Source organism: Rhamphochromis longiceps, linkage group LG16, assembly GCF_057381845.1.
Source record: "Rhamphochromis longiceps isolate RC_006_pf linkage group LG16, R_longiceps_female_GT1.1, whole genome shotgun sequence".
NCBI classification, from domain to species: Eukaryota; Metazoa; Chordata; class Actinopteri; order Cichliformes; family Cichlidae; genus Rhamphochromis; species Rhamphochromis longiceps.
Window position 1 is genome coordinate 37,349,979 of NC_140572.1, and position 19,778 is coordinate 37,369,756.

The following is a 19,778-nucleotide window of genomic DNA, read 5'->3' on the forward strand; positions in this document are numbered from 1 at the left end:
TAATAACAAACATGCCATATTGGCCCAGTTTATTTCTCTTATCATTGTTGTGAGGAGACCATAAATAGCAGTTGTATTTTCTGTTGTACAGTTCATTTGCTGTCATGGAGTTCTTGTTATGGATAAAAAGTGTCTTTTTTTTTCGCTATTCGCTGACAGCTGCCAACATCTGCGAGCAAATATAATTCTATAAAGTGGTTCTATATAGTGTGTAACTGTTCATATAGAGCGTTATTACATTTATTGCTAATGCAATCATATGGCACTCGTCATCAGAAAGGTTGCCTACCCCTGGTCTAATGCAATGAGGAGAAAAGGCTGAGTATATTATTAGCATGAGGCATTCAGCCTCTCATTTTCCAGGTGTCGCCGAGTCCCAGGATCCTTTTCTGTCAGCTGTAAGTAAAGTAAGCAGGATTTAAGTTACGAGTCATCTTCCATCCTCTAAGAGGCTTCTGAGTGAAAAGCACATGTCCATAATTCACCAATAGAGTGTACTTTTTATCGTGTGCTGCCTTCTCATGTGTGAAATTGTTTAAAAAATATGTTTTAACAGCACGTATCATTTGTTCAGGGAACACTGGATAGATCGTTGTGTCGCTGCTCATTATACGCCTCTACTTGAATGCACATGAGCTACAACTGCAAGTATTTATAAAGATAATTGGAAGTGGCAAAATGAAAAATAGCTGTAATAATCATCCTGACATAATTCAGAGTTTGTCTGCTCAGATTTGGACTCATTCATCATTCCTGCTGAATTTGATGGCTACAGGTATGTAAGAAATTACACAGAAAGTATACTGCATTTCACAGACTGTCCAAGTCTTTCCACTCAGCAGCCACAGGGCCAACACACGTGTGGGCAGTTATTTTTAATCCCCTATCTAAATGAATATGGACAGAGCCATAACTTCACATTCTTCTTTTCCTGGCCACCGGGACAAAACCCGGATCACTTCCCAATCCCGATTTGAATCTTACTTTGGCCAAAGTCAGCAAGACTTTTTTTTCACTATTTATGCTTTTATACAACTTTGCACTCACATGATCAGTCTGTCCAGTCCTTTCAAGACCAACTACATTTGGCTGCAAGCAGATTTCTGTACCGTCTGCAGGACAGACTGCTGGTGACCACTGCTCTACAGCTGGGAGCGCTCTGACACTGCTGTTACTGTGCGGCACGCTGGCTGTACAGTAGCTGACAGGGAAAACTGCAGAGGTGATGAGGTCAGCTGAAAAGACCATAGGATGTCCTTTAACCTCTTTGGATGAGACTCAAAGCTCTTGATGTCCCTCCAGAGCAAAGAGAATCATCCTGGGCACCACTTGTTCAGCCAACTGCCCTCTGGAAGGAGGAACATTAAAAGCAGAACAACATTAGGAAAGAGCTTCTTTCCATGGGCGGTAAAGACTTTAAATACACTTAAACTTAACACTGCCAACACTGAGCTTACATCTCAGGTGTAAAAGCTGGTTTGTGAGTGATTGTAGTAACATGTTTCCTCCTTCCTCTTTTCATGATGTCTGTTTTCATCTTGTCTTTATGCACCTTCAAATGTAGTGCTCTGAAATTTCATTGTTTACTATCTGTACAATGACAATAAAGATTAATCTTATCTACATAAATGTAAGAAAAATGGAAGTAGGCCCTGAGTTCTGTTAATGTTTCCTCATGAGCTAATCGACTCTGTCACTCACATTCACAGTGGGTAAAAAGTGACGCTGATTTTGTAAATTTTGGTGGTTTAAGGATTAGCCAGGGATTGGCTAAGAACGAGCCGATGAGCGTGCAGCCAGGCAGATCAACTCCTTTATCACATCACATCGTGTTTCAAAACAACAAGATGGTGAAAACACCGGATAACAAGACTTCACAAACCAGTGAGCGATGCCATAGCAGCTTTGTCCTTCCACCTGTTACACTGTCCATGGACACCTCACAGCTAAAACTGTGGCGGAGATGTGAGTTGGTAAAAAGCTCAGTCAAACTTACTGTATTTTGACACATCAGCATGAGGTAGATGAAAGAAAAAACGATTCAAGGTCATGTATAAGATGCATACAAGCTGACGTGTATGATACTTGAAACATACAGTTTTTGAGACTTCTACATCATCAGTGTGTTGTTGCCCCCAAAAAACTCATATATGCAAATTAGTATTCAAGCTTTTAAAAATGTGTTGATATAGCAACAAACCCAAGCTCTAAACCCAAGTAGGGTAAAATATTTGTTTTCTCAAAAAAACAAACAAAAATGAAATTATGCCAGAGATGACAAAAACGCTGTATTTAGTTATATACATTCTTTTTAAACATGCGTCAGTTTGAGGTAGAGAAAAGACTAATGCTGAACTCAGACAAGTGATTCCAAGCATAGTTATAGCTTTAGCTGGCAGGTGTGCATGTCTGTGACGTCACGCATTTCTGCAGCTGCTGTTTTTACACTTGCAGGAAAATAGAGCCCATTGTCTGTTCGATGAAGCTTGTAGCTATTTAAAGAAAACATCTACTGTATGATCAAATTGAGAGAACATGTCTGCTAGAACCAAGATTCACCAGTGCTCAGTTTGCTTTGAGATTATGGGTTTTTTATCCCTCGTTAGCTATCATGCTGCTCATGCTGTGTTTTCACCTCACCATCCAATCCGTAACGTCTATTTTTGCGTTGCTGTGCGAGTCTAGCTTGGATGTGGCACTCATGTGATATACTGTACAATCAAGGTGATGGCTGGAAAAGATGCTGAAATTTCCATAACGTCAGACGACCGCTGTTAAACATGCTACAGCGTGTTTCCAAGCTAACCTCCAGTGGCTGTGATGCAATAGAGGGCACTGTGGTGTTGCCCTCCCTGAGGAAAAAACTTGTTTTATTTTTTTACTTAATTATTTTAGTCCTTTTTTAAACTAGGTGCTCAAAAGCTTTTCACCTCCTGTCATTTGGAAATGTCTGAAGGTAATAAGCCACTGTCAGATAAAGGGTCTGGAGTAGCAGCAGTGTTGCCAACTTGTAGCACTTATCAGCCAGCCTGCTTACGCTCCAACAAATGATGTTCGTAAGTAAACAGTCTGCCATCAACAGCTTTTGCTGAAAGTGCCGGCTGTACTGTGATGTGTGGGGCTGTGACTCTGGCTCAGTGTTCATTTTTCACCGTGACCTGTGTGCGCTGTTAAAGGCTCTGTGTGTAGAAGTTTAAAAGTCAGCATTTTGGTGATCGTTGGCAGCAAAAACAGTATAGCAATGACAACAGTTAACATTTCTTCACAATTTACAGTACTGTATAAAAAGTTCACGTTAGTTCTTCTTCTTATGAATGTCCGGGACATTTTTTCCTCTTCTTGTCTGCAGAGTGACACTTTTGGTTTGTCTTTGCATCCCTCTTCAGAGTTTGAATAACACAGGAGTAAACGGTCTGATGTCTGCTACAGCGTTTCCTCCTCATCATCAGCCGTTCCGCTCATATTTAGAACAGGCAGATTTTCCCTCAGTGAGATATCATCCACCCGCTTGGGACCGCTGTCCTCAGGCTCCTCGGGTATGGATGGATCCGAGTTACTGATTACGTATCCTGGCAGGGTGGCACGCATGCTGATCGCGGTTGGACCTGTGCTCCGGTAAACGCGGCTGGAAACGAGCGTGGTGGAGCGTGTGGACGGCCCAGCACCAGCCAGGTGGGACTGGCTGCTGGTGCTGTTGTTGTTCAGACCTACGACCACAGATCCATAACGGTAGCGGCCGCACACAACTGGACCCTCCCACTCAAAGGAAAGATTCCACCGTGTCCATGTTTTCTTTATCTCTGTCTGAACCTGTGGGGGTGTGGGGGAAAAAGCCAGTAAATACACACAAAGCTGAGTTGTTTTTTGCAAAGATCAGAGTGCAGAAGAAATATTTTGAGGTGCAGAATACTTTTCTAACCAGTGGTTCCTTGTTCCTGTTTCATTTTGTTTAAAATATCAGAGCAGCCAGACTGCATGCACATCCTCGCTTCAGATCTTATTGTTGCTTACATCCCTGTGTGGAAATTACATATTTTACCACAGTTTTCTGCAGGTAGTCCTGCAAAGACATGCTCTTTAGTTTAACTGGTGATTGCAAATAAGGTGCAGGTGTGAGTGTCAATGTGGCAAGCTGCCTCTCTGTGACCGTCAAGCACACTGCTGAGGAGGCAAGAGGCATCTCGCTCAGCGCCAGCTGGGATAATCTGTGCAACCCTAACCTGAACAAGCAGCTAATTTAATCATTTAATTGTGTCACTTCCTCCTATATACACCATTTGCAAACACAGAAACCGACTTTTCCCACTCATGAAGGTATTTTGAAAGGATTGATGTCCAGTAAAACTGTGTGACCCTCGCACAGTTGGCACAGGGACACACTTTGTAAAGAAAGCAAAGCCTGAAAAGACAACATTATTTTTATCTCTGATAAGGAAGTTATGTTTTTGCGAGCACTGGCAGACATGTTTTCTGTCTGTAATGATAACATTTGAACAAATTCTGATAAAACTTTGTGAGGGTGTAGACACGTGTGGTGTGTATTGTCAACATATAAAAAGCACTGTAAGAAGTTTTAAAATGTCGTGTCATATTTGACCCTTGACCTTTCCTTCAAGGCCAATAGACCATCTAAAGATCAAAGTGATATCAGTATACAGGGAATGATATATGTTGATTCTAAATATGACAATATTTCATCATGACATTTATGTGCATGCAGTAATGAGCTTTAAGCCTTTGAATACATGAACAATGCTCCTGAATAAGGTTTAATGAATGCTACACACGCACTTTAGCCATGTCAATGAAAATAATAATAATTGTGCATCAATTACATACAAAACAAAACTGACTCGCTTTGTTTTTTTTGGGGGGGGGTTTGCCCTATAACAAACAAAACAAATTCTCCAATCCTAATTACGAGGAAAATAAACTTCTTCCTTGATGCATTCCTAATCGCCATGTCTAATAAGTTGTAGTACAAATGCTATGCACCAAATACAGAAGTGATGAAACAGGCGAGTGTCTGCACCCGGGCATGGCTGAGAATCGTAGTGGAAATGAAGCCCGAGCACATGTATAAAATTTCATGATGACTTAAAACTTCAAAAAGAGGACCCGGCGTACACGTGAGTTTATAAATCTGATGACCAGAGCGTGTATGCAGATCTCTGCCTTCCTACATGTGAATTTACTGTTTTATGGTATCAAACATTTGAGATTGTTTGCTGGACACGGCAGCCTACACTTTCCTATATGCAAGTGGATGAAAAAGATTCAGCTGTGCACGCAGCGCGTGGGCTGAATGACTAAAACAGAGCATTAGGAGCAGCTTAAAGCTCCACGGAGCAGCAGAGTAGGGTGTTAATTCCAAGTGTTGGCTGAGACCCTTTTACCTTACATGAGTCATTTGGCTCAGTGTTAATAACAAAATAACAAATTGCTTTATGGCGCTTTTATTCAACAGAATACAAAAACCTTCAGTTTAATTTGGCGTTGTTTGGTTTTCGGTGACTCTGAAAGGCTCCGGAGAATAAAAAGGAGAGCTCCGCAGGATAATGAGGATCACGAAGGGAAAGTGAACGACAGCATAAAAAAAAGAGAGAAGTTTTGTGTAAAGATCAGAGTGTCAGAAATGGAAACTTTAATTCAGCGCTCAGCACTCTCCGTGCAGAATGAGATAATAAAGAGTCAGATAATATGGCAGCAGAGATGAAGGGAGAAAAACACGCTTCATCAGCCTGACCACAGATTACATGTACCACCGGAGTAATTAAACCCTTTGTAGGAGATATCAGCAGCTGCATCAGCACGGCTGGAATTGTTTTCATGTTGTCAGTCTGTTTGCGTGTCTCTTAGTGTGTCATCACGGCAAAAAGTGATCCCAACACCAGCTGTGGGAGGAACTACAACAAAGGCAGCTTTGAGGACTTAGACAGGCGTACAAAAACCTGACACTCTGTGTGTGGACACAACAGTGTGTTGTGAAAGACGCAGACACACAACTCTGCAGCTGTGTTGTTGTGATCGAAATAAAAACTTCAAGTCAGACCCATTAGTACTGAGTTCCCATGTAATTATACAATGACGTAGTAAAAACTGAGTATATCTGAAGCATCAACAACATGTTGACAGGCACAGCAGCCATGCTCTCTAGTTATACTATCAAAGCACTTCTATCAAGTGTGAATAAATCACTGCCTACTCACCTCTCCATTGCAGTAGCAATAGATAATTGACACAAAGAAGCCCTGAAAAGAAAAATTGAAATACAAGTTATGAACCGTTTCAGACATTTAGTGCGATCATCACATTCTTTACCACTTTGATCTACATGCAATACAAAGAATGGCTATTAAGATGATAGTGATGCTGCAGGTAACCAGTTAATATCACTTTGCTTTAAATACATTTAAAAAATTAAAGTTTTCCACGTAATTTTATGGGATACCTAAAGTGTAAATTGTTTAATTTAATGAAATTGTCACGACAGTGACTGCGACCCAGTGTTTTGCATGTTTTAGTTTTATTCTTTGATTATTGTTATTTTCTCAGTGTTTCCTGGTTTATTTTGAAAGAGTGTTGTGTGTCACTGTGTTTAGTTTGACTTCCCCTGTGACGTCATTGTGCTAATTCTAGTCAGCTGTTTCCTGATCACCTCCTGTGTGTATTTAAGTCCCCTGTCTTCCGTTGTTCATTGTCAGGTCGTCTGTTTTCCTTCTACGTCGCATCGTAGTCGTTTCATTCTACAGTCTTGTCACAGTTTTTTAGTTTTTCCCAGTTTAGGTTTCTGTTTAGTTGTCGCTCCTACATGTTTACCAGCCTTAATAAAGCCTCGCTTTTGGTTTAAAAATGCAGTCCCTCGCTCCAGCGTCTGCTTTTGGGTGCATTAATAAACGTCCCTGGCATACTCTGCCATGACAGGAATCTGGTCACATTAAATGTACTTGAGTAATTGGGATAGATCCAGTTTACACCAAGCACACCACACCAAGCACTTGAATAAACAGACATTTGATTTTATATATTTCAGCTCAAAATTATGGCTTCAATTTTATCGAGGATGTAGAAGATTTTTCTTATTGTAGTGTCTAATTAAAATAAAGAAAGTGTGTCTCTGGCTCCTTCTGTTCTTGTGTTCACTGAACCAGAAAGTTTTTAACGCAGTTATGAATTATGAAGGTGTCTACAGACCATCTGTGTTTGCATGCTCATGTGTGTGTTTGTGTGCACGTTGCGATGCACAACTAGTGAGAGACATCTTGGTAGTAAATCTCTGAAAAGCCAAAACAAACCAAAGTTCTCTGGAGAGATTTTTAGTTTCTGATTTTACTAAACATTTCATCATGACAGTAACTGAAGAAGAATATACTCTGCCAAGCTGTTGAAAAACAGAAACGTTAATAATGTACAGACACCAGCGTCTCTAATTCTGATTTTGGCAGCTTGGATCTGTTCTATAAGAAAACCAGCAGCTCAGCATTGTTTCTGTCAGGTTGACAACGTCTCATTTAAGAAATATTCCCTTGTGGCTCATACTGTAGCAAATCCTCTTAATATGAAAAATTACTCATTTAATCTCTTTACACAATCATTGCCCCTAAAATCAGTATCCAAGGTTACCTATTTCACAGTCTTTGTTCATAAAAATGTTACCAAAGAGTAAAGAGATATATATTCTACAATGATGAGATTCAGGTCCTGCATTTCAAAAATAGCAGAGAAGATAATTACTTGATTTAAAAAAAAAAAAAAAAAAAAGGATTCAGAGAATCAGAGACATTTATCCAATATCAAAAGAAGAAAGAAGCACGTACTTATAACAGAATGGATTGCATTTATATAGCGCTTTTCAAGGCACCCAAAGCGCTTTACAATACCACTATTCATTCACTCTCACATTCACACACTGGTGGAGGCAGCTACAGTTGTAGCCACAGCTGCCCTGGGGCAGACTGACAGAAGCGAGGCTGCCATATCGCACCATCGGCCCCCTCTGGCCAACACCAGTAGGCAAGTAGGGTAAAGTGTCTTGCCCAAGGACACAACAACCAGGACAGTTGGGATCGGGCACCCCTGATCTAGAAGATGCTCAGTAAGTTATTGTTACTCAGATTACATCCAAGACATGAACACGGCAGTTCGATTACACTTTATTTACACTAGCAGAGGCAAATAAGATGAATTCCCTTTTGAATATTCTTTGGCGTGTCAGCAAGCTTAAAGAAATCTACTCTTCTGTGTGTGTAACAGTGCTTATTTTTATTTGGCCGGAGAAAAATCTATAATGATCTGCTTTTAAATGCTACTACAGTGCGACAGCAGTAATTAAAGGCTTTTCTAAATGCTAAATCTTTAGAGCCGCTGTGGCCGTACAAGCCTCTTGGTTCAGGGAGCACTGTAAAATCTCTACAATCCCTGTCACTCACATCGTTACTGCCGAGACACGTCTAACAGTACTGTAATTAAAAATGCAGGAGCACTGGTGTTACTGTTAATTGATTGGTTTCTATGGATTTGTGGCGAGTCGTTTGAAATGTGTCAGTACCCAAGACACCTTCTGATTTGGCTTGGAAAGAGTGGAATCATTATTAAAAGCTGCCAAACTGGATAAGCTCATGAGTAAAGTCGCTTGCTTGATGCTTTCACTACTCGCTGTGCAATTGTGGTTTTACACGTGTTTATTTAGGCAGCAGATGGAACAGATGCCTGTGACCTTGGAATAGATATAAAGAGCTTGTGTGTACCAGTGTAAATAAACGATGTTCATTGTAGGCCCCCTCTAGCTGTCGGCAACTGCACAGTTTTAAATAGTCTCTCATTAACTTGCCAAATAATGCTTGGACTGACCGGCTGAAAGTTTCCACAAACAAAAGAAAAGTGCAAAAGTTAGGAAAACAAAATGTTTTTGTTTTTTAGTTAAAGTGGCCAAAATATTATGGAGCAGGTCCAATGCTAAGCAAGTCCAAGCGACCAGGAAAAATGCATTTGCTCTGTGCACCAAAATTGCATTCCCTTCATGGATCGCCAAAAGTCTGAGCAAAATGACCTGGTGCAGGTGTGTTTGCTGCTCGGTGCATTTTTCACAGGAAGAAGCGGATGCGAAGCGCTCATAACATGTTGTGTAACACAGAAAGTACCTGAAATGAGTTGAAAAACAGCTCACAGTACATTCGGATTTCCCAGCTTGGTCCCTGATATGTATGAGGCATCCCAACGAAGATGATGTAGTGGATGCCGAACACCAGCACGAGCACAAGAGTGGACTTTGCCAGTTTCCTGCGAGGACACACACAAGACAGAGGTTCTAGTTTTCATATCGAAGTGACTGAAAGCAGCCATCGTTACAGTGTACGGCTTAACTAGCGGCAAATTAGTTTGATGTTTGCCAGGTTAATACTTTCTCTGGATGCAGAATTGGCAGTGATTTTTTTTTTAATTGCCAAGCATCTATTCTTCACACAAGCTAAGCTAATTCTCCTGGCTCGAATACAAAAGTACAGGACAGGTTTTCAAACTTGTTGCTCGGGGAATGTTAATTAAGCAAGGTAACTAGACTGCAGAACTAAAGTATACTTTTTCAGTTTATCATTTAGGCTCAGTCTTGGGAGAACGTGCAAAATAAATGATTTTAAGCAAACTCTGGGACTCAGTTTCCCAGAGCATATAACAAGCTTCAGTCTCCACTTCTGGCTTCAGTGAGAATCCCGTTAGTTACCGTTCGTCTAAATCAAAAAGTGACAGATGTTTGAATGCATCAGATAAAATTACTTCTGTTCTGTTGGGACTATTTCCTGGTGGGCATGTATTTGACCTGTTGTTTTTGAGCTCACTGACTAGAAATCAAACTGACAGCTTTATGAATGCTTTATAAAAGCGGGAAGTACCTCATAGTCTTAGCAATATGAACAAATACACGTTCCAGTCACTGCAGACGGCTAACTGCAGTCCATCATCAGCTCATCAACAACGGCACTGAAGTGTGCACAGTTTCACTCTCAAGCATTTAATAAAGTAAATGAACATCAAAACAAATACTGTGTTAAAGTTGACTTATGCCAGCAAGCTGAAACACATGTGCACACACAAATGTAGTGCCAGTGCACACGCTCATTAAACAGTACAGACCTCCAAGGAATATACTGCTCAGGGATCAGTTCCATGCTTTTAATTTATGAGACCATCTGACTTGTTTTGGATTGTACTGCCTTTGGCCTGAAAAACACACTGAAATGTCTAAACTGCCTTTAAGCTCAGATGAGAACTTCATGTAATGACTCATCCTGGAAAGTGAGGAGCAAGTTTGCAGCCTATTAAATTTCTGTTGTCCCTTGTACACCCCCGGGGGGAAATGGGCACAACAACTCCAGCAAAAGATTGCTACAGTCTGCAACAGAGGAGCAGTTTGAACGTCACAGTAAATTAGATCATGCGATGAATTTAAAACTTTCTGACAAGATGCATAAAAGGCTGGAAATACAGGAGAAATCCTTGAGCTTTGAGGATTTCTCCTAATGTGCTGTAGTGTGTTGGTGTGGCTCGTGCCAGGATCGCAGTTATAACTTCGCTTTTCATCTGTGACAGAAATATTATGCAGTAGTCGAAGTTGTCACATGCACATCATTTTGAATTTCCTGTACGAAAAAACAACAACAAAACAAAAAGCAAAAGCTAGCAAGCTAAGAGCAGCTAACATCCCTGCAGAACGAAAGTGGGTGTTCCCATATTATCCTGTAATTAATGGGGCTTAGAGGTGGTTTTTAAAATATGTTCCTGTTTCTTAATTCCAAGCATAAGGTTGTGTTTTCAGGATAACATTGGCTGTTAAAAGCCAGAGTTCAAAAGCACTCCAACGACTGTTTTCACATGACTTACACGGTGAACGTTTGCTTTGCACTTCGTGTGCATGCATCATAACAGCAGACAGTCGTTTCCTTTAATGTGACCAAAGAATAGAAATGGTTGGACCAAATGTAATTACTAAAGAGCTGAATGAATACTGATGCGCCGTCTCTGAAGAACGTTTTACTATGAATGTTTTAAAATTACCCTTTAAAAATCAACTTGTCAGTGTTTCTTAAATTTCCAATTTCGCTGCATAAATTGAAATCAAAACTTTAATTTGACTAAGGCACAAGGCTAAACATGCGTATGCATTTAAATCAAATGAAAAACAAATCTCACAATATTCTGCATGAAAACATCGATGCACCGGACATGTGAAAACAAAGAATGAACCTTCATTCATGGAGGTAAAAAGGCAGATTTGGCGTGATCAAAGACATCTGCAGCCAGTTTAATGTTTTTTTAGCAACAACTTTGTGACCTTAGAGAAAAAAAATGAAACAGATTTTTTTTTCATGTTTCATCTCATTAGTCCACCCACAGCATTCACAGGAAGACACTGCAGGCTTTTGCTCAAAATTCATCAGCACATATTTGGCATGGTTTGTTCCAGTCAAATAAACTGATTAATTCCACGTGCAGCCTCATAGCCATCCTTTGAAGTTCTGCAATTATGGTCACCAAACGTATTTATTCAACCTTATAATCTACAGTTAGACTGCACTAACACAGATACAGACAGATGGAACTGTTTCACTCGCCTTGTCAGTTCCTCAGATCTCGTCTGTATGAATAACTGAAGGGACTGTGCATTACCATGGGGGCACATACGACCCTGGCTGTGGTATGTGTTCACTGACTGATGTAAAGTGCCTTTCAGAGCCATCAGTTACATCAGAGTTGTACCAACCTAAACAACTGATGATCAGATCATGTTTCTGGTCTGCTGAGCCAGTCTTTAGTGATACTGCCACAGCAGAGTGTGGAAATAAAGAAAAAAAACCTTGATTTTCCACAGATTATGTTGCTGTGACGAGAGCGCTGAGCCTGAACGCAAAGGTGTTAATTTACTGGTCGATATAGACTCTGTTCCTGTTCTCAACTGCGGTCATGAGAATCACATCGCGGATACAAGCACTGGAAAAGGGCTTCCTCTGAAGGGTGCCTCGACTAAACTTTGGAGTGAGCGTTGCTGCTACTCCACACTGAAATGAGCCATTTGAGGCGGTCTGGGCATCTGACTTGAATTCCTCCTGGACCCCTCCTACATGACGTGTTTCAGGCACTTTCTACTGAGAGGAGGCGTCGTGATGGATCCAGGACCTGCTGGAGAGATTATATCTCTCAGTTGGATTGGGAATACCTCGCTGTCCTGGACAAGCAGAGGGAGGCATGGAAAAATTAGCTCACTTAATTTAAAGCAGAGGAAACCAGTGCACAGCTTGGTTCTAATTAGTTATAATGTTACTGTTGATCTCAGTATGTGAATCTCTCATCAGATCCCTTTTGCATTTCCATTTTCGTAACTGCTGGAACAGATTAGCAGAAAGATGACTAAGACAAAGTTTAATGGACGTGTTTGTGTCAAAATCTAAGAATCAAATCAGTTTTTTACTTGATTCTTCGATTTTGGCCGTGTGGGTTCTCATCTCCTCTTTTTTTGGAGCTGGAAAAATAAGGTGTAAACAATTTTTCCTGCTGAAAGATGAACTCCTTGTGGTCCATTAGCTTTTTTTTTTATCTCAGTGATTTTGTCTGAGTGTGTAAATGGTCTGATTCCGAGAAATAAGCTAATTGAAAGAAATCTACCAAAAGGATTAAAAAGGGAAAATTAATGGGAAAAGGGAAGAAACGGGGAAACTTAGAGAAAATAGCGAGAATGAAACAAAGATAAAGGTGAGGAGGACGAGAGAAAATGGAAACCGGAAGATGGAAGGGTAATTTGATTGCTTTATAGCACAGAAAGTAAGGAAAACATTTCTTCAGTTGAGAGTAATTGACTTTTTGATTAGTTTGTTTTTTGTCAAAACTCAAGAAGTGGTACATTTTAGATTGTGTTTTGCTTGTGTTTTCTTTCACAACATTAGAAGTGATTTTAATTTTTTTCTGCAGGTTTTTTTGTTTTGTTTTTTTACCTTTTTGGTGACTGGGATACAATGATAAGGAAAACATAAAATACAAAAGGAAAACTACAAACATAAACTGACTGGAACCTAAAGTGGCAAAAATACTGAGGCCGGAAAACACTGAGAAACACGAAGGGAACTTCAATAACTTCAGGTTCCAACAAGGGACAAAGGGAGAATGAGACAATATGGGAAGGTGATTAGGACAAGTGGAGACAGCTGGAGACACAGCAGAGACAAATCAGGAGTAACGAGACAGGGGAAGCAAAACAAAATCAAAATAAACACTGAGACAAAAACACAAACTTCACTAAGACAAAAAGGTAAACAAACAGAGACATGGCTGACTTCACAAGACAAGACAAAACCCGTGGAAGAGACAAAGGGAACAGGATAGGCAATAACTAAATGGAAAGATAACAAACAAACACATGAATAGACTAAATATAAGGATCTGACAGAGGAGGAAGGAGACACGGTGAAATTTTAAACTCAACACACAGAAAGGGAAACAACAACACAAAGACAAAACTGACTTCAAAAAGGTGGGACGCTACACAGAGACAGAGTGGACATGAAAGGGAATCAAATTACTGAGAACTGAGAAATATGATTAAACTAGCAAACAGCGGAAATACTAAACTAGGAGACTAAACATTAAAAAGTAGACTATAACTATAATAATGACTCAGATCTAGATAAACTAGATAAGAAACTCTGAATGGAGGAAAAACACTTGACCACAGGATGTAAGTGAGTTGTTTTAATGTTGATTTGTGTTCTCATGTTTGCATTGTTCAGTTTAAAAGTTTTAAAAACTCAAATAAAACAAATGTGTATGACGTGTATTCAGCTTCCAGTTTACTGGATCATTATCATCTTTTCTGACAAATCGTCTGTTCATCTACACAGAACGACCTCGCCAGCGGCATTCAGAGCTACGCTCCTGTCAGATAATACACTGTAATTATACGGTTTTTATCTGACACATTGACGCCAGCACCAGCAGGGGGGGAAATGGTGATAATTGCAAATGTGGAAGAGTGTGTGTGTGTGTGTGTGTGTGTGTGTGTGTGTGTGTGTGTGTATATAATTTTGTGGAGACACTTCAGTTCTCACAACCCGAATAATTATATTCCAGTATCACATCTTTGCTAAAGGTTAAGGTGGGGGCTTGCGTTGGGCATATAGTGCTTATGTTAGTGTGTTTACTCATCTGAGCCTGAGACAGACCAATCCCTTTGTGGACACGGGAGTACCCCAACCCCATCTATAACAGCCCCTGGCCCCACATTAAGCACTATCGCCTTCTTTTCCATGAAGATCAGCAGCCAAGGCAGTCCCCACGTTTTTATGGTTTCGGGATCAATTTTTATTGCACTGTAATTATATCTTCATTGCAAGAATAGTTTTTTCTGGTAAGCGGTTGCCGCGTTATTGCAGACCCACGCTTATCAAGCTAAGTGAGCTTGTGTTTGTTTAGCTGTTTGCTAGTGGTTGAAGCTGAGCATTGGTGGTTATCAGAGGAACAGTAAGGTTAGGAACACCAAGTCTAGCCCTTACCCAGCTGCTAATGGATTGACCGTGTTGGAGAAAAGTGGTCAAACTTTGTTAAACACGAGTGTTGGAATCCCCCTGACAGCCACCAGGATGAGGAGTACAGCTGATGGCTAGAATCAAGTTACTGTTACATATTTTGCACAGAAATCTTACAATTTCTGTCACTTTTCTCCACATTTCCTCGTCGCTTTATAAAAAATTAATTTGAACCAAACAGCTCCAGCTGTCTTCACAACAGCATCTGTTACTTCCTGTGAGGCTGTGGGAGTGTGTGGGCGTGTTGTCCTCTCCTCCTCCTTCTTTATTGCCCCTCCCCTGTCTCTCTCTGCCCCTGCCTTCTCCTTTTAGGACACACCTGCTGCTCATCTGCCCTCGTTTACCACCAGTTACCCTCAGAGGTGATATAAGCTGGAGAAGAGCAGTGTGGCTGTGGGAGAGGCTTTTGGTGGAGTTCCTCTGTGTGTGTGAGGCTGGTCGAGGTGTGGAAAAGGCCTGCTGTGTGTGACCAGCCCCACCGTGTGTGGCTCTTTGAGTAGTTCTTAACTGAGCAGTGGTTTTCCTTAAGGGACGGTGGCCTCCATTATTTTGTGTGGCCTGCCTGGTTATTGTTAATAGCAGCGTTGCTGTCTTTTTCTGTTGGAGCCTTATAGTTTTCTTTGTTTAAGTGGTCGCCATCTCTTTGGGTTGACCTGTCTGATCTACCATTAAAGCAGCGGTGCTGTGTCCTTCTGTTGTTACTATTTATGTGATTGAGTTAATTGATTATAATAAAGATTTTGTGTTAACTACCTCTGCCTGGTGTTCTTTTCATTTCAACCCGGATCCAACTGTTACTGTCCCCCACCCTCTTCGCCTAGCTTTCATGTGGGGACGTAACAGCATCAATAAGCTTGTTGATTTTTGTCTTTATTTACATCACATGGTGTGAATTTCTGTGAGTTCACCTCATTTCATAGACTTTGTACATAATTCTGCGAACCCACTATTAAAATAATCGAGATGATAGCGCATTAAAGTGAGAACTAAATCTAAATGTTTTTGGTTAACAGAAGTTTTTTGGGGGTTTTTTTTGCAGTTTTTTTTAGATGAAAGAAATAAAACCAGATGAGCTTAAGGATGTGAGGTTCAAAATTCAAAGATTTTAGCAGATGACTTGATATTGTCAAGGAGAGACCAGTTTGACGTCTTTAGTCAAACTTTTTACGGGACTGAGAGGCAGGAAATTCAGGGTAATACTAATGAAATATTCACTGAGGTAAGGGAGATTTTTGAAGTTATTAGGTCTAAACAGAAAAGCACAGCTGCATGTATAACCGTATAAAAATGTCATTATTCATTTTCACTACTGCTCTGGTCTTGATGGAAACCAAACTGGAACTTGTCAGATATTCTTGTCAACTGGCTGGCGAGCCTGATGAGAAATGGTTTCCTCAAGAATTTCAGAAATGAAGGGAAGTTTGAACATGCACTGTAATTATGTAAAACAGCCGTATCTGTGAGAGGGAGGACACTAGCTGTCTTGAAGCAATCATTTAATGCACCTGGATAAAAGAGACAGATCGCTAACTGAGAGCAGCATGGGGGGGGAAAGTGACAGGCAGAACTTTTATATGAAATTTGTCAGGATTCATTTTAGTTAGAGAAGAGACAGATGAGAAACTATGTCCAGGAGATCAGAGAAAACTCAGATGATAAAGACTTGAATTTTGATCTGAAAGAATTGAGCTTGCCAGCAAAGATATTTAGAACTTTTTTTACAGCCGTCAGTAGAAAAGATTCTATAAGTTGATCAGCTGTGGGTCAAAGCATAGACTAGAACTTCTAAATAGAAGGTTTGTGGTCTGAACCACCCTTACTTCAGCCTCGAGTCTGTTAGAAAGCTACTGAACAATGCATTTCCCCTAATGTAGATAAAGCATCATATTCATTCATTCACAGAGCGCTCTATACAACCCATCTGTCTCATACCTGTGGCCAATCATCATAAACTAATGTGCTCATCTTTGGTCTGTGGGAGTCTGTAATATTTTGGCACACTGAGAATTAAACTCAGTAAATATTTGATGCTGCATCAGTGGATCCTTCACTTGTTGCTCTGTTGAGCTGGGGTTAAGAGTTGTGCTCAGATTCACATCATTATAAGAGAATCTAGTTCCGTAGAGACCTAACACTGCAAATCAGTAAATATTGTCTGTCTGCAAAATTTTCAAAGCTTTCATCCTCACGTCCTAAGAGCTGCAATCAGAAGGCTATCAAAAAAGAAAAAAGGCATTTTTTTCCCCATTTAATTTCATGTCATACACACTGTAGTCTTACACTAGAGTAGTCCAGCCCTTGTATCTGACCATTTTCTAATATATTTCTAACTCTGGGGATGAACCAGTGGACCAGTGTTGTGTCGACACACAGCAGGCAACTTGGAGCCACTTGTAAATTGTACATTTAGGCTCTTTGTCACTAGCAGCCTGTTGCAAAGATGCATAAATTGTTTGCATTTCTTTAGCTGATTCCATGAGAAATACAAAAGATAACACAGTTTGACAGCCGTAAAATTATCTTTGACCAATTAAGTGATTTCCAAAGAGCTAGTAACTGAGAACTCCGTTATAATAACAATCTAAAGCAAACTGACAGTATCTGAACCTTATGTCCTTAAGAAACAAGACAGAAGCCTGACACAGCACCTGACTGATGCATCTGGGGAGTGAAACGGTGAGTTATCAGCACATCAGCATTCACGAGTAGTGACATACAGAGGCATTTAGAGCAAACTGCAACCCTGAGCACAGGATGAATGAGTGGCGTTACAGAAAAAGTCATTTCAAACCTGTACTGTTTCCTGGTGTCGTATCGCCCTGCGTTCGTCTCTCGTATTTTAGTGGCCAGAACTCGCACGATGTTCACAAACAAAATAAAGTTGAGCTGGAACAGAAGAAAAGCAAAGACTCTTCATATTTTGACATGCTGAAACTGTATCATATACATAAAATAAATGAAACCTTTTACAGTGGTGATTAATTCTGATCAGGACACAAAGACTTGACGGCCGTGTGGGCTGGACGTGCAGAACGTCAGCCAGAATCACGATTTGATTCGCTGTCTTTCGGTACACTGCACGAGTGTGTTTCTAATAATCCTTGTTCACCTGTACACTTGTTACAGAACTTGATTTTGTATATCATAAGGTACGGTGTGGAAGCAGGTCTATTAATCATAGCAAAATACCTTTAGAGGCTTACTAACTTCTCCTTTGGAACTTTTGTCATTTCCTCTACGAGACTTTAATGAGACTTGAGCAAAGTAATTTAAAACATGCAAATTGAGGCTTATGTTTTATGCCACCAATGACTTAGTAATACTTTCAGTCTGACACTATGCACCACCTGAATGAGCCTGAATAAGCTTCAGAATCCATATAAAACACTTTGAGACCAGCATCGCTGCACACGTAGACATAATCCAGACATTAAACAGTGAGCCAAAGCACTTTACTTAAACCCACACCTCCTGTGAGTTCATACATTTTACAGTGTTTGTGTTCACTCTTTATCTTCTGCATATTTCCTTTTTAGTATCATAAACACATTACACAGACAAACTGATACAAATGTGACTGTGCTAATTGTAATTGTTGAACATGTGCCAAGGTTTAACCCAGAAAATGAGACCATGTGATGAATTTCAGCTCTAAAACAACAAACAGCCATATTATCACATTTCCAGAAACAGTCAAAGGAGCTTGCAAAGAAAAGCGTCTGGACTTCTTTAAGTTACTTGAAAACGTTTCACCTTTCATCCGAGAAGGTGGAGGGAACTCAAAACTGGATTAGAAGAGCCACCTCCACAGGACAAGACTCAGCTGTCCATCTGCATCTTAAGGTCAAAGGTCACTCTTTCGAGGATGCCAATGTTCACATTTTGGACAGAGAGGACAGATGGTTTGAAAGAGTGAAAGAAGCCATCTATGTCCACTGTGAGCGACCATCTTTGAACAGAGGCGGGGGTTTACGACACCAACTGTCTGCCATCTATAATCCAGTTTTGAGATCCCTTCCCAGACGCCTTAACGCCCACTCACATCCTGGGCCATCTGACCTCAGGAATTCACATGATAAGGTGGGGCCAGGTTTCACAATGAACACACCCGAAACTCTGGCTGATTGGGACCCACGCCCAGTTTCACACCTTGGCTCAGGCGATTAGAGGATCATCAGGGGGTCCTTTTGTCCCTCTGTGGGGGGAAACTCCCACTAGGTTTAAATCTGGGACTCCCCCCCCCCCCCCATTTGACCTTAGAACTGAAGAAGCTTCTTGGATGAGAGGTGAAACGTCTTCAAGCAACTTAAAGAAGTCCAGACGCTTTTCTTTGCAAGCTCCTTTGACTACGATGACCTGGATGACTGAAAACCTTCACAGACATTTCCAGAAATACTGATTATTGACTGTGCTAACTATGAATGCTATCATCTGTGCACTATAAGCAATGAAAAACACTGAGATGAGATGTCTCTTCTCTTTGTGCTGGGTGTCCTTTTTACACCAACTGTATGCAATCTACTATAACTGCCTGTGTGTGTCTGCAAGCATACTCGTTTACTTATAAACTTACCAAAAAACATAAAAAATAATGTTGTATATCAATTATGTGTCCAACATTTTCAGTAAATAATTAGCTGACTGTATCATTGCAAGCTGTGTAAATATGAGGCTGCATTTTAACAGCACAGTAGTCCTGCAGACACTAGACTCATTTTCTGTTCTGCCAGTTCAGATATGAACGTTTGTGTTTAGCAGCTCATTAAACAGAGGAATTAAGAAATTAAACATTTTTGTTGTAACCAGAGAAAAAGCATAGTTGAAATTAGAGACCATTTTGTTATGCAGTCGTAGTGTTCAAAAGTAACCCAGTGTCGAACAAGCACAGATCTGTAAAATTTTGTAACTATAGTTTCCACTGACATAACCAGCAGGTACTATAATAATCAAATCTGTGTGCAGACAGACAGACAATACTCAAAATCCCCAAAGTACCAAACATTGTTGGCTGAGCTGTTAGTAACAATCAGACTTTTACCATTACCATGATGGAGAGGAGGACACCGCCACGGCCCTTCTGAGGGTGTTCGACTGACACTGACAACGAGGATTTCTTTGGTTTTGAAAGTGACAACGAAGGAGAGAAGCGGAGAGTGGATGACGAAGCCATCCTGAGCCTGTTTGTATCCGACACTGGAGAAGAGGACTTTG

At 40.6% G+C, this 19,778-nt stretch overlaps 1 protein-coding gene across 1 annotated transcript in view; it reads right to left on the reverse strand.

Moving 5' to 3' along the window:
* Nucleotides 1-734: 734 nt before the first annotated feature.
* pth2ra (parathyroid hormone 2 receptor a) overlaps nt 735-19,778 on the reverse strand; it is a 66,429-nt gene continuing 47,385 nt past the window's right edge. The window contains exons 10-13 of the mRNA XM_085385066.1: nt 17,359-17,453; nt 9,141-9,279; nt 6,210-6,251; nt 735-3,810 (exon numbers count right to left, since the gene is read on the reverse strand). Coding sequence (XP_085241192.1) covers nt 3,424-3,810; nt 6,210-6,251; nt 9,141-9,279; nt 17,359-17,453 — 663 coding nt within the window. The 3' untranslated portion in view covers nt 735-3,423. The remainder of the gene's footprint in view (nt 3,811-6,209; nt 6,252-9,140; nt 9,280-17,358; nt 17,454-19,778) is intronic.